The sequence below is a fragment of the Sus scrofa genome, chromosome 13 (genome assembly GCF_000003025.6).
Source record: "Sus scrofa isolate TJ Tabasco breed Duroc chromosome 13, Sscrofa11.1, whole genome shotgun sequence".
Lineage (NCBI taxonomy): Eukaryota > Metazoa > Chordata > Mammalia > Artiodactyla > Suidae > Sus > Sus scrofa.
The window spans coordinates 198,622,621-198,636,312 of NC_010455.5; the positions used below are offsets into that span (position 1 = coordinate 198,622,621).

General features: G+C 46.6%; 1 protein-coding gene across 4 annotated transcripts in view; it reads right to left on the reverse strand.

Moving 5' to 3' along the window:
- The window catches only part of RUNX1 (runt related transcription factor 1), a 263,814-nt gene extending 250,786 nt beyond the window's left edge, over positions 1-13,028 (reverse strand). The window contains exons 1-2 of one of the 4 annotated variants that reach the window (XM_021068412.1): positions 12,765-13,028; positions 12,525-12,641 (exon numbers count right to left, since the gene is read on the reverse strand). In XM_021068412.1, the coding sequence (XP_020924071.1) occupies positions 12,525-12,582 (58 nt within the window). In that variant the 5' untranslated portion in view covers positions 12,583-12,641; positions 12,765-13,028. Of the gene's footprint in view, positions 1-12,524; positions 12,642-12,764 lie in introns of those variants that run through there. The other 3 variants (XM_021068413.1, XM_021068411.1, NM_001246252.1) reach the window with 3 other exon arrangements.

Below are 13,692 nucleotides of genomic sequence, written 5' to 3' on the forward strand. Positions count from 1 at the left end.
ATGGTAGCACAGACATATGCTTTATAAATAAATAAAGATGCATAGATTTTTATAAGTTTTGCTTATATTTGGCACAACTGTCTTGCTGCTCACTGGTTCCTGGTCCATCTAGAAGAAGCTTTAATGAATTGAATACATCATGGGAAGAGGTCTCGGTAGAATCTCTGAGGTGTGGGAATTGAATACTGGTGTGTGTTGTATGAGTATGCACGTGTGTGTGTGTGTGTGTGTGTGTGTGTGTGTGTGTGTGTGTGAGAGAGAGAGAGAGAAACAGAGGCAGACACAGAGAGATGGAGAGAGGCCTTTATTTCTCCGGAGGAAGGCTACTTCCGCGTATAAGATCTTTGAATCCCGAGTGCTGTGAGGACATATATTCCAGAAGGAAATTGTAGTGTGGGTTCAAATCTGGTCTGGAGACAGCAGTTCCCCACTTCCCAGAGGTTCCTTTGGGAGCTGGAGGCTGGTAGCCTTGGCTGAGCCATCCCTGCGCACCCCCCCCCACCCCCAGTGAACATGTACACTTGCTGTTCTGCTGGACGCTCAGGTTTCACAAGAGATTCTCATCAAAACCAACGTGGTTAACTGTAAAATTGCCTAAGGCAGATGGAGGGGACGTGGCGGGTGCTGAGCTAAGTCAGTGCTGGGTTTCTGGGTAAGAGAGGATGGCCAGACAGCAGGGAGGGAAAGAGCGCCCCGCCTGCCCCAGTACTAGGGGCTCCCGGGAGCCTGCTTCATCCCTAACACACACCTAAGATAGTTCTTTGGGGCTGAGGGCTCCGTGTAGACTCTCTACTTGATGGGCCCGTGCAGAGGAAGTGATTTAGCCTGTAAAAAGCTGGTGATGTCTGACCAACGAAAAGTAATTAAGGAGGATGAGGAGGGGGATCTGTTAATTATTTAGACCCCCTGGTGGAATCAGCCACCCAAGTTCAGTCTCTGGAAACTCCAAGGTCAGGAGCAGAGCTGACCCAACTTCTGGTTCTGACTCAGTTACTAAACCTCAGTGGGACGTCGGTCAAGAGAAAGTCTCTGGTGTCCTATGACAGAGAGACATCTAAAATGATGCAGCCAAAATATATGTGTGTAAATATACGTTATACACACACACACACACACACAGATATAATGTGTATATATGTAGTTATACAGTTATATAGTTTTAGATGCCAACTGAAACTATATGGAGCTATATATAGAAAACACACACACATATAACTTAGAGAGCATCACATGAGACATGTCTCATAGTTCATATGTCTCGTACTTCATTTGTTATTTAAACAGATCATCCGCCTCTAGGATACAATTATTTCTTTGTTTAGAACATAATCTAGAGGGAAGCATGTAGGAGGCATGGCTTTTTTTTTTTAATGTGAAGTAATGTTGTGGGATGATTGGCAGTTGAACAGAATTTCCTTTGTTGGCATTTGTACGTCTTCCTATGACCCCACCTCTTCCCAGTCCTAATATTTGTTTAAGGTTGTTCAGTAATTGTTCCTCTTCTCTAGGACTTTGGAAGTCATGGCCATTCCGATCATCATGCACAGGGAATTCTATAATAATTAAACAGCTGCATGCGTTTCTGTTCATAACCGGGCAATGCCTAGATCATTTTGTCTTCACCCAGTCCTGCCAGGGTGCAAAGGGCAGAGACAAGAGAGCAAATTCCTGAAGGTCATGGTTATTCCCCCCAACCCCTGCAATGCTTGCAGTTCCTCCAGACCCTTGCATGGGTTTTATACCTAAAGACAGTTTCAGACTTTATAAATTGTATACTTTCAAAGTGGGTTAAAGTCAAGTTCAGCTGTGACTGTTAGCGAGGTGGATGGGGCTGCACAGATGCAGCCTGCAGATGGTGTGGAATGAGGGGCCTGGTGCACGGAGTTCAAAGTGCAAACAGAAGCTGTGTAATAAAGCAGCAAACTGTGGTTGGTGTTGAAACTGCTCCTGGAAAAATGGCACTCTAATGTGTTTTAGTTAGTCTACATTCTTTTTTGCACATTTTGAGGCTACAATAAAAATAAACATCAAAGGCTATACATGTTAAATTTTTTTGCATGGAAAATGAGAGATTTTCTGACAATTAGCTTAGCCTCCCTTAAAAAACTCACTCACAATAGACTGTGACTGCTGAACGGCATGCAGTGTGCTCAGGGCTCTGACTTTTTCTTTAAAAATATTGATGTATAGTTGATTTACAATATTGTGTTAGTTTCTGGCATACAGAAAAGTGATTCAGTTATACAAATGTACACACATACATACAAACACACACACACACACTTATATACACATATATATATTCTTTTACAGATTTTTTTCATTTATAGGTTATTACAAGATATTGACTATGGTTCACTGTGCTACACAGTAGGTCCTTGTTGTTTATCTATTTTATATACAGTAGTGCATATCTGTTAATCCCAGGATTCTGACTTTTGTTTGTTCTGTTTAACATATCCCTATCTGGCAACTTTACTGCAATATTTTCTAGATCTTTCTTTAGGATCTACTACTAATTTTATTTTATCTTATTTTATTTATTTATTTATTTTTGTCTTTTTGCCATTTCTAGGGCTGCTCCCATGGCATATGGAAGTTCCCAGGCTAGGGGTCTAATCAGAGCTGTAGCCGCCGGCCTATGCTAGAGCCACAGCAACGCAGGATCCGAGCCACGTCTGCAACCTACACCACAGCTCACGGCAACACTGGATCCTTAACCCACTGAGCAAGGTCAGGGATCGAACCCGCAACCTCATGGTTCCCAGTCAGATTCGTTAACCACTGCGCCACGAAGAGAACTCCTACTACTAATTTTTAAAAAATCTGAACTTCACATTTTCAGAAGAACTTAAGTGCTGATCAGGAGCAATATAGTTCTCAAGGAGAAGAGGGGACAGAGGCTTGCTTTGTGGTGCTCTCAGGTTACTTTTGATTTATGGCTCTTATAAGTCCATTCTCCATCAGAGATCAGAGAGGGTTTACTTTAGGAGCCCTAGTCTTCAAAGAGGATGTCCAAAAGACCAGGAGCAAAAGCCAGACAGTTGGTAAGGAAGGTAAGCAGCAGCTTTGCATAATGTCAGGGTCACATAGTTCTCCCAACAAACGTGGTTTCAAGACTTAACATGTTGAATCCTTGACTTTGAGTCAATTTAGCACAGACTGCACGTTTACACAAAGAAGCATCAGTCTTGAAATCAGCAGAGCCGCTGAACGAGCCCAGCAAGCCAATTGAGATTTCTATTTGGGGGTGACCTTTTACCTTGGGGGTCCCTAAAAATGTCTAGGGGAAGCTACTGTTTAAAAAGAAATCAATCTGAAAACAGGCAGAGTAGGACCATAGGCTTGGAGGACAGCATTGTCCACAAAAGCAATGATTCTTAATGAATACTGATCTTGCAGCAAAGCAAAATGAAAGATTTACATTATTTCTTGTTTCAGGGAAAAACTGAATAAAGACTTTTTTTTTTTTTTTTTTTTTTTTTTTTAAGGCATTGGCTTCTAGGGAGGTAGATTTGTATCTAGACTCAAGAAGCAGATAGGGCCAGTAATTACAAAGCAAAAGTAATCTGTAACTTGCAGGACTATAAGGTATGAATAAGTGCTCTCTCTCCTAGATAGAGGAGTATTATCTGGTGGTCGTATTTCCATCAAAGATAGAAACATCTTTAGGTAAATTTAAGGAGGGTGACTTGAAAGAAAATTTCCCTCAAGAAATTTTGTAGAAAAGAATTCTCTTTTGAAAAAGATGTAGGGCTGTTGGGCCGTGGGGTTTTGAGAATTCAAAGGAGTGAGGAAGAGCAAAAAGGAAACTATTTCCAGTTACAAAGAGATCCATCAACCCCAGGGCCAAGTGCAGTGGCTTTGATACAAGCAACACTCCCATCCATACAAAGCTGGCTGTTTTTCTTTTCTAACACTATGAGAGGTAAGTGTGCTTCTGAGTTTTGATCGTGAAAATAGATGTGACCCCGACTCCCCTTTAACCAGCCCCCTGCCCTGCCCCATCCCATCTCCTCCCTGTTTTGCTTTCAGAAAATCAAGCATAAAGGGTAGGCAGACTTTGGAAACAAACAAACTTACGGTTACCAAAGGGGACAGGTCGGGGGAGGGAGGGAGGAGGGCATGGCACATGCACATGGTGGTGTATGGAATGACTGGCCAATGGGGACTTGCTGTATAGCACAGAGACCTCTACCCAGGATGCTGTGATCACCTACGGGGGAAGAGATTCTGCACAAGAATGGATGTGTGTACGTGTATGACTGACTCTCTTTGCTGTACAGCAGCAATGATCACCACCTTGTAAATCAACCAGACGCCAGTAAAACTTTAAAAAATGAAAAAAGAATAAAGCATACGGGAAGGGGTAAAGTAGGAGCTTGGGGTTAACAGATTCACACTACTGGATATAAAACAGATCAACAACGAGGACCTGCCGTACAGGACAGGGACATACAGTCAACCCCTTGTAATACCCTATAATGAAAAAGAAACTGAAAAAGAGTATAAACACATCTGTTGTACACCTGGAACTAACATCCAACATTGTAAATCAGCTATACTTCAATTAAAAAAATTACGAGAACTTTACTTGAAGGGGCCTTCATTATAAAGCGAAGAAAGAAAAAGAAAAATTATCACACCCACAACACCCAGAATCCACTTACAACTTCCAAGAAGGACTAAAGGAAGAACTCATGTATTTTCAAAGCACTGGTGACACAGGGAACATAGGAGACAAGGCGTCCCCCGGAAAGACCGGGGTATCTGCCTGGGGACAGTCTGCCATGGCAGATGCGGCTCTGGGCTCCCCGGATGGCCATTCATTGCCAACCACCTTCCCCTCTGCAGGCTGACAAGGAAAAGTCCACTGTCCAGTGCACCTTCCAGCCAGGTGAGAATGGTTCTGGCACACGAGACCCATAAGGGGGAGTTTGCAGAAAGGGGCTTCCTTTCCTGAATAGAAAGATGGAGCCCCACAAGGAGAAGGGTTGGAGGCCCCTCCCATCTGCTTCCTGCCTGGACAGACCTGAAGGGTGGGCCGCCTCAGGGTGGAACCCGAACACAGGAGCCTCCCGGCCCCTTAATACGAGTCCTGGCCCACTCACTCCAGAACTACCCCTCGCAAGCGCTGGCCCAACGCCCGGCTGCTTGAGCCACTGCAGTTAGATCTCCCGTACTGTACAGCCAAACACAGCTCTCACCGGTAAAGCCTGGCCAGAGCTTTCTCCTTTTATTTATTTATTTTTTTTTCGTCTTGTTAAGGCCAGGCCAGCAGCAGATGGAAGTTCCCAGGCTAGGGCTCAATTGGAACTGCAGCTGCTGGCCTACGCCACAGCCACAGCCTTGCTGGATCTCAACCACGTCTTCAGCCTACAGCACAGCTCAAGGCAACGCTGGATCCTTAACCCACTGAGCAAGGCCAAAGATGGAGCACAGGCCTTGCTCAGTGGCGAACTCTGGTGTCCCCACGGATACCTGTTGGGGGTTCTTTACCACTGAGCCACTACGGGAACTCCCCAGAGCTTTCTGCTCTTAATGTCGCTGTAAGGATATGCATCATTTCAGTCGCCTTTGGGATGCAGGGTTTATTTTCCCACCTGAGTTCCTTCTTTCTTTCTCTGGCATCATTCAGTGTTATCGGGAGAACAGAGGGGAAGGGAAAGATTCAGGAAGTTAAAAGGATGTTTGTGCATGAAGAGGGAAGTCTGTGCCATCCAGGGGGGTGTCCAGCTTACTCTTCCAGTGTGTCAAAAGTTATTTATGTATTTATCTTGTCTTTTGAGGGCCTCAACCATGGCATTTGGAGGTTCCCAGGCTAGGGGTCAAATTGGACCTGTAGCTGCCAGCCTACACCACAGCCACTGCAATGCCAGATCCAGTTGCTCCTGCGACCTACACCACAGCTCACGGCAATACTGGATCCTTAACCCACTGAGCGAGGCCAGGGATTGAACCTGCATCCTCACGGATACTACGCCAGTTCGTTACCACTGAGCCAGGACAGGAACTCCAAATAGTTCAGGAACCAACTGTTGTTCCCTGAAAGCACCTTCTGACTTTATTCACAGTCTGCAAAGGTCTTATAGGAAATGTCCCCTTTCTACCTGGGTGGGACAGCATACTTTGGAGGCGTGGGAGTGGGGAAGGGTCAAGAAAGACACATTGCTTGAGGTTTGTTTTACTCAGAAAATAGGCTGAAGCAGGGGATTGGCAGCCCCAAGGAGAAGGGACAGGGGAACTTCAGGAACAAGCATTTCAGAAAAAGTGTGTTGCCGATATTAAGATAGGTTCAGGTACCAGAGCAGCTTCTGGAGAGTTCTCTGAAGAATGGGCGTTGGAAAAAAAAGTTTTCTTTTGAGAGAATATGGGAAAATGCCTGCCATGTGTGAAAGGGTAGGACCCCTATTTCCTACCAGAAAATAATTCATTTTCAAAACAAAAAACAGCTATGTTAACAATTTTAACCAGAAGGGAAATAATTTTAAAACCTAGTCGCTTCATGTTGTCAAACCGAGACCATTTGTGACTTGTTTCAGGGTCCCTCTCTCTGACGCGTTCAAAGATGTCAGGCAGGAACTCTGTCCTTTGGCGGTAAGCGCTCTAGAATATTACCGGCCCCTTTTGCAGAACCCAAAGGAGACGCAGAGACACCTAATGACTCATCTAGGTCACTAGGAAGTCACCTGAGAAACTGAAAAATTTGCTTGAGTTTCCTGTGCAGCCTCTACTCCCACCCCCAACACGACCAACCAGCAACTGAGGTGTCTTCACTGCTGTGACAAATGCTTGGTCAGAAATGCCCAGAGCCGAGGAGCCTGCGGAGGGCCACCAGGTGGAGGGCATTTCCATTAAGAAGGGGCTTTAGGAGAGTCAAGCAACACCAGGCTCTCAGGGAGGAGAAACTTGTCAGTATTCCTGCTACCGCAGGCCTCCGTTTTGGCCTCGATGTTGCAAGCTAAGCTTGTGGGGTTACATAAAGGGCCCTCTCTTGTCTGTCCTCTTCATGGGTCCTTGCAAGTAGAGCAAGGGTGACATGAGGTTGAAGAGGGGGCTCATCACCTCCCACATCCCACTGGGGCCCTGCCACCCTGACTTTGCCCAGGCTCGACCCCCACCTGGCTGCCCCTTCCCTCTCCTCTTGGTTCTCACCCTCCACACCACCCTCCTCCTCAACGCCTGGGTCTCTGTCTCCAGCGAGTCTCTTCCAGGGTCCTCCAGCGTGTTGCCACCTCTCCTTTCTGAGGATAGACAGCCTGATGGAGCATCAGCTTAGAAAAATGAACATGTGGTACCTATATGCAATGGAATACTACTCGGCCCTAAAAAAGAACAAAATAGTGCCATTTGCAGCAACATGGATGGAACTAGAGATTCTCATGACTTAGGTGAAATAAGTCAGAAAAAGAAAGACAAAAAAAATATATATCACTTATATGTGAAATCTAAAATATGGCACAAATGAACCTATCTACAGAACAGAAACAAACTCATGGACAAAGACAACAGACTTGTAGTTGCCGAGGGGGAGGGACAGGGAGTTTGAGGTTAGTGGATGCAAACTATTGCATTTGGCGTGGATAAGCAATGAGGTCCTGCATGAGGGAACTATATCCAATTACTTGTGATGGAACATGATGGAAGATACTGTGAGAAAAACAATGTGTATGTATGTAAAACTGGATCACTTTGTTGTACAGCAGAAAGTAACAAAACATTGTAAATCAATTAAAAAAAATTTTTTTTTTTGTCTTTTTGTCTTTTTAGTGTCACACCCGCGGCATGTGGAGGTTCCCAGGCTAGGAGTCTAACAGAGCTGTAGCCTCCAGCCTATGCCAGAGCCACAGTAACGCAGGATCTGAGCCATGTCTGCGACCTACACCACAGCTCACGGCAACGCCGGATCCTTAACCCACTGAGCAAGGCCAGGGATTTAACCCGCAACCTCATGGTTCCTAGTTGGATTCAGTTCTGCTACGCCATGATGGGAACTCCTAAAAGAATTTTTTTAAAAGAAAATTGAACATCAATAGCCACGGCTGACATTAACTGCCCATTTTTTATGACTGTACTGCGTGCATTATTTAATTTAGTCTACGCAGCTACTTTAACTGTAGGTCCTACTACCATCCTTGTTTCATAGATGAGGAAACTGAGGCTCAAGAGAGAAGCTGCTTTGTATTATTTGGCTAAAGCCAGAAAAACAGACTGAGAGAAAAAAGAGCATCACTGTACTGAGTCTGTGTGTGCTCCCCGTGTAGCCCCCGCCCCTTCTCTTTTCTGGTCCTGGCTGTTCTTACAAATTCTTGGACTCTGTCCTCAAGACTGACACCCTCCCCCAAGCCCTTCTCTGTGCAATGGCCTCCCTCGGCCCCAATGTCACTTGCTTCCTCAGTGAAGGGGCAGGTATTTCCAGAGAAGAGAGAAATCTCCTGGCTGCAAACTTGCTTGCCCAAAGCTCTCCCAGGCTTCTGGCAGGTTAGATCCTGGCTCAGCCGCCACTTCTGAAGTTGCTTCTACTCCCAGAGGCTCACTGTGCCTTCCCTTAGAGTATGAACAGGTGTGGGGCCTCCCACGACCTGTCCTCCCCCTGCCCCACTGCCGCCACTGGAGGCCTGTGTCTTGGGAGGTTTGGGATCTCAGGGACAGTCCCTCGGAGGAAGCAGAGCCCAGGAGGTGGCATCTTTGGGGCACTGCTCTTTGCTCTTTTAAAGCTGAAACATTTCAAACTTGCCTTGTCATTTTCAAAGGTTTCTTAGCATGCAAAGAGGCTAAATGGCAAAGGGGAGGATTGTGAGTCTAGATAGATTTGAACACATTTTCCCGCCCCCCTTCAGTTTCAAAATGTGTGGGCAGTTTCAGAATGTAAAGCGCCACCTGACACGAGGGAACTGGGGTTTGATCTTTCCACATCCAGGAGGGCACTTAGGAAAAGTATGGCTTTCTCTTAGGTCAGAGGGAGTCAGGGTTGCCAGGATACACTCTTCTGGACTGACCTGGGTCCTCCTCAAATTCTTATGTTAATATGAGGGTCCCCCTCAGATTCCTCTATTCCTAACTCCTAGTCCAGCAAAATGTGACTGCGTTTGGAGATTGGGTCTCTACAGAGATAATTAAGATTACATGAGGTCATTAGGGCAGGCCTGACTGCAATATGCCTGGTGTCCTTAGAAGGGCAGAGGGGGTGCGTGGACAAAGGGAAGCCCATGTGAAGATACAGGGTAAGGACAGCCGTCCACAAGCAAAAGAGAGAGAGAGGCCTCAGAAGACACCAACCTCCTGATACCTCAAAGCCTTCACAAAAAATAAAGCCATGCCAGGTCTCGCCACTCGATCTCTGGCCCCCAGAATCATGAGACGCTACACTTCTGTGGTTTAAGCCACTCAGTCCGTGGTCCTTGGCGAGGGCAACCCCAGCCAAATAATAACAGATTTCACACGGTGTCTGATACTGCGTTATGTCGACGGCTCTCTGTGATCTCAAATCTCCTGCCGCATCAGAAGTGTCTTTGTAAATATTTCTCCAAAAATAGTGGCAAACAGCGGTTCACAGAGATGCAGGCCCCACACAGTCAGCCTCGGCTGCTGCCATTCCTTCAGAGAGAAGCCTCGAGAACACAGCGGCGAGTCAGCCTCACCGAGATTTTTTACCTGTGGTTCTAGGAACTCGGAGGCATATTAGAATTCAGGCTTTGCATAGCCCACTAAGCCACTTCTAAGGGCAAGGCTACCTGAGGTATTTTGCAAAAATGCATACTTGCCCGAGTCCTTCCTCCCCCTGTGTGCTGCAGCCCTGAGGGCCCACACGTCAAACCCGGGCCAGGGGACCCAAGTTCAGGTTCTGGAAGGACTCCATGCTGTGAGCCACGTGGGTTCATTGCAGGGAATTACAACCACGCCTTATCTTCTTGCCTAAGCGCATTCAGAGAGACCCAGTGCAGTGGGATAGAAAAAGAACGGCCTTCTCTGTGGTAGACCGCATTTGTTTTGCATGCTAGGCTCTCAGACTCTCGCTTGCCTGTCACACAGAAGGGAACAATGGCTTGCTTGGTCCCACACCTCCTTCCCCCCCCCCACTTCCACAGGGGTATCTTGCGAAAAATGAGTTATGGGTTTCCTCCTGTGAGAATTGCATGCACTGATAAAGTACCATCCCAGGAAGAAAACACAACAAGATGTGTTTTTTTTTTTTTTTTTTTTTTTTTTTCCTCCCCTGCTCGCTCAGAGCTGCAGTTGGGGAGGGGACACGCACTATAAATGACAGGCAGTGAGAAAGGACCACAGTTCTGAGTCCCACTGATGGCCAGGCTGGGCAAACAAAGGTCCCAACTTTGAGGAGACCATTTGGCATCATGCTCTAAGGCGATGCCCACATGGGACCCCTAAACCGGGACATTTTGGCACCTTCCAGCTCGGAGGAGTGGTGTGGACAGTTAGCCCGGATAGTATAAGCTCTCAGACTGATGAATCACCTTGGTCAAGTTAGCTATGAAATGGCCAAGGTTTTCACTTTTATTCTCTGCAATGAAATCTCAATATTATGTTCTTGAGTTAGAGATTAGGAAAGGCCCTGAGCTCTTTTTACTGACAGGAAGGCATGAAAGGCCCATTTCCTATGAGCCTTTTGAGTATTGGTTGGGGGGTGGTGGTCTTAAAGTCCCCTCCACATGGCCCCCCTTGAAAGCTAACTGTCCCCATTTCCTAACCTGGGGTGGGGGGGCATGAGTGACAGTCCAGGTTACGCAGTGGCTGCAGGGGCTGGATTAGCTGCCGGGCTGCTTCTCTCCCGGCGTCTACGTGGGTCACTAGGTCCCCTTGCTATCTCTGTCCATTCTGGAAGCACAGAAGGCAGGCCAGCACCCACGTGGAATTCCAATCTATCATCCTGTGGAACGTTTCAAAAATTTCCTGAATCTGCCTTCCTGAGTTGGAGTGGGTATTGAAAGAAGAGTCAAGCAGGAAGATCTTTTTTTTTTTTTCTGTAATTCTACAAATATTGCTTCCTTTGCTTGTTAGCGGCCCAGAGGAAATGCAGCGAGAGAGAGAGCCGTTCACAGCTTCTCACCAGTGGCTGGCGTTTCTGCCTGGGGAGCCCAGCGCCCTGAGGATGTGTGACTCATAAGCATCGCATGATTCAACTTCACTAAAATGTCCTCAGCTGCCAGTAAAGAAGCACTTGAAAACCCTTTAATTTGAAGCTTTGAATCGGTTAATGACTTGCTTTCTTCCCCTTCTCCTGAACACCACCCCCCAACACACACACACACACACACACACACACACACACACACACACACACACATCTTTGCCAAGTGTTTAAATTTCAAGAAACCCGGAAACATAGAGGCTCTGTGGCATCCACAATAGCGTTTGTTGTGACAAAGTGGCTGGCAGCCCTCTGCCTTCTGCATTCTTCTGCTCACTTGGCTGTATGAATAAATAATGAGTCACAGATACTATTTGGGGTGTGCTCTTGAGTTTGTAGCCAGAAAATTAATTATCCCCCCATCCCATCCATCCCACTCTGTCTCAACTCTGCCAAACCATCAAGCCACACTCTGCAGGCACCGGTCAAAGTGCTTGCCTCGACACACTGCAATGCTTTGGGGACATTTCTATGTTATTATTTTCATTTGGTTAAGCACGGCCCTGTTTCTCCACCAAAGATGCACAAAACACACATGCACCCACACGTACTCACACACTTAGAGCTCAACTATAGCTTTGCACATTTCAAGAGACCAGTTGCAGAAATGCAGACAGGTACTTCTTTTAGGAAGCATGCAATCTAGTGACTTCGGCAGCCACAAACACTTGACTTTGGAAAATCCTTCATTGCACTTGGAGAGAGAGATCTCTGTACGCTTTATCTGCTTTCTCTCTTGAAAGATGCCGGCTGCTTCATTGCACTGAGGTTGCAAGGAGTAACCCAGCACAGCCCCGTCTTGGGGCTTTCAACCTAGACCAGCCTGTCCGGCTACTGTACTCTCTGCCTTTTGGAGACAACTGACTTGCAACTTTGTCCCCGCTGTTCCTTCCCCGGGCTGGAAGCCTACCTCCGCCTCCGCACCACCCTGGCACCAGCCCTCCTTGGCCAGCTGTGCATGTGCCCCGCTAAAGCTCTGGCCAGGCTGGGGTGTGGGCCACACAGCACGCCGAACTCAGGACAACTCAGCCACCGTCCTCTCAGGCCAGGGGCAACCAAAGAAAACACAGAGAGCTTCCTGCAGGCTTTATAATCTCTAGGCTTTTCATCGGGAGCAGCCTAATTCACTTGAACTTGACAAAGCGCTCACGCACCGACGGAACACGTCAACAGCTTAACACGGTATTTCTTAAAACATTTCTGAAAAGCAGCCATCTGATGAATAAGTAATCCAATAGCCTTGTAATCATATGCCCGAGTTTGAATTCCTCCCACAAAACAGACAGGGGCTCTCTGCCCCGAGTTCCAACAGGCTGCCACTTCAGTATCTGCAAAGCTGAGCAAAAGTAGATTTAAAAGCCCAGAGTGTACTCACCTCTCATGAAGCACTGTGAGTATGAAGGAAATGACTCAAATATGCTGTCTGAAGCCATCGCTTCCTCCTGAAAAGGCACCCTCTTCTGAAGGCGGGGGATTCAATGATTTCTTCTACCTTCAGAGTGAAAACCAAGAGAGGTCACCGTTTTAACCTCATCCCCAACCATGGCTCCCTACATCTTTCTTTTTCCCCCTCAACCCCTCTGGGGCTCCCCGAGCCCTATGAAAAAAAATGTACCTTCACGAAGACAAATATTCAAATTGTTAAAGATTTAAAAAAAAAAAAAGAGCGGCGTCTTGGCCGTGGCTTGATGATGTTCTATGAAACCCTGTGGTTTGCAGCCAGTGTGATTGGTCCTGCCTGCTGACCACTATGCTGGGCTCAGACTTCTGACACTGCCAGGCTACCCAACTTGTGGTTCTGTGGTTGTTTATGAGGCCCAAAGAAGTTTTCACACAACCCAAATTACAAATTTAACTGTTCCCCTTTCCACAGCCCATCTTAATTGGTTCTTGCCAATCATGTGACTTCAGTGATGTCAATTTTTTTTTTTTTTTTAACTTTCTGAGCAATGCCTTTCCTTCCCTCCACCTGCCCTCCCCCAGGCTGTGCAAGAAAAGAGCCGAGTAGGCTTTGCAAGCGAGAGACTGTAGAAAAAAAATGTGACTCAGTCTCTTATTATATCAATGGTCTTTGCTGATTTAGTACAACTTGAGTCCTGTTGTTGTTCTTGGTGGTTTTGGGAACCCCTGATTATTTTGATAAAGATTTCATTGCTGCTTATTCAATGGTAATTCAACCCTGGCATCGGGCTGCTGCTCAGACGGGATGTGAGGGTCCCATCATTTAAGAGGCTGGGCCTCAGCTCGGGAGAATTCAGCGCTTGGTAGAGACGATCACAGCATAAGCGAAACTAGAAAAAGAAAACAATATGAAAGAAGATGTTTTGACAAGAGTCCGAGCCCCTGAAACAGTCTAGCCACTTACTGGTTTTTTAAAGCCTGCACAAAGGAGAACATTTTAATTTTGTGATAAAAAGATCACATATATATATAGGCTGCACCTGTGGCATGTGTAAATTCCCCAGTCTATGGATCGAACCTGAGCCACAGCAGTGAGCCGAGCCACAGCAGTGACAATACTGGATCCTTAACCTACCACACCA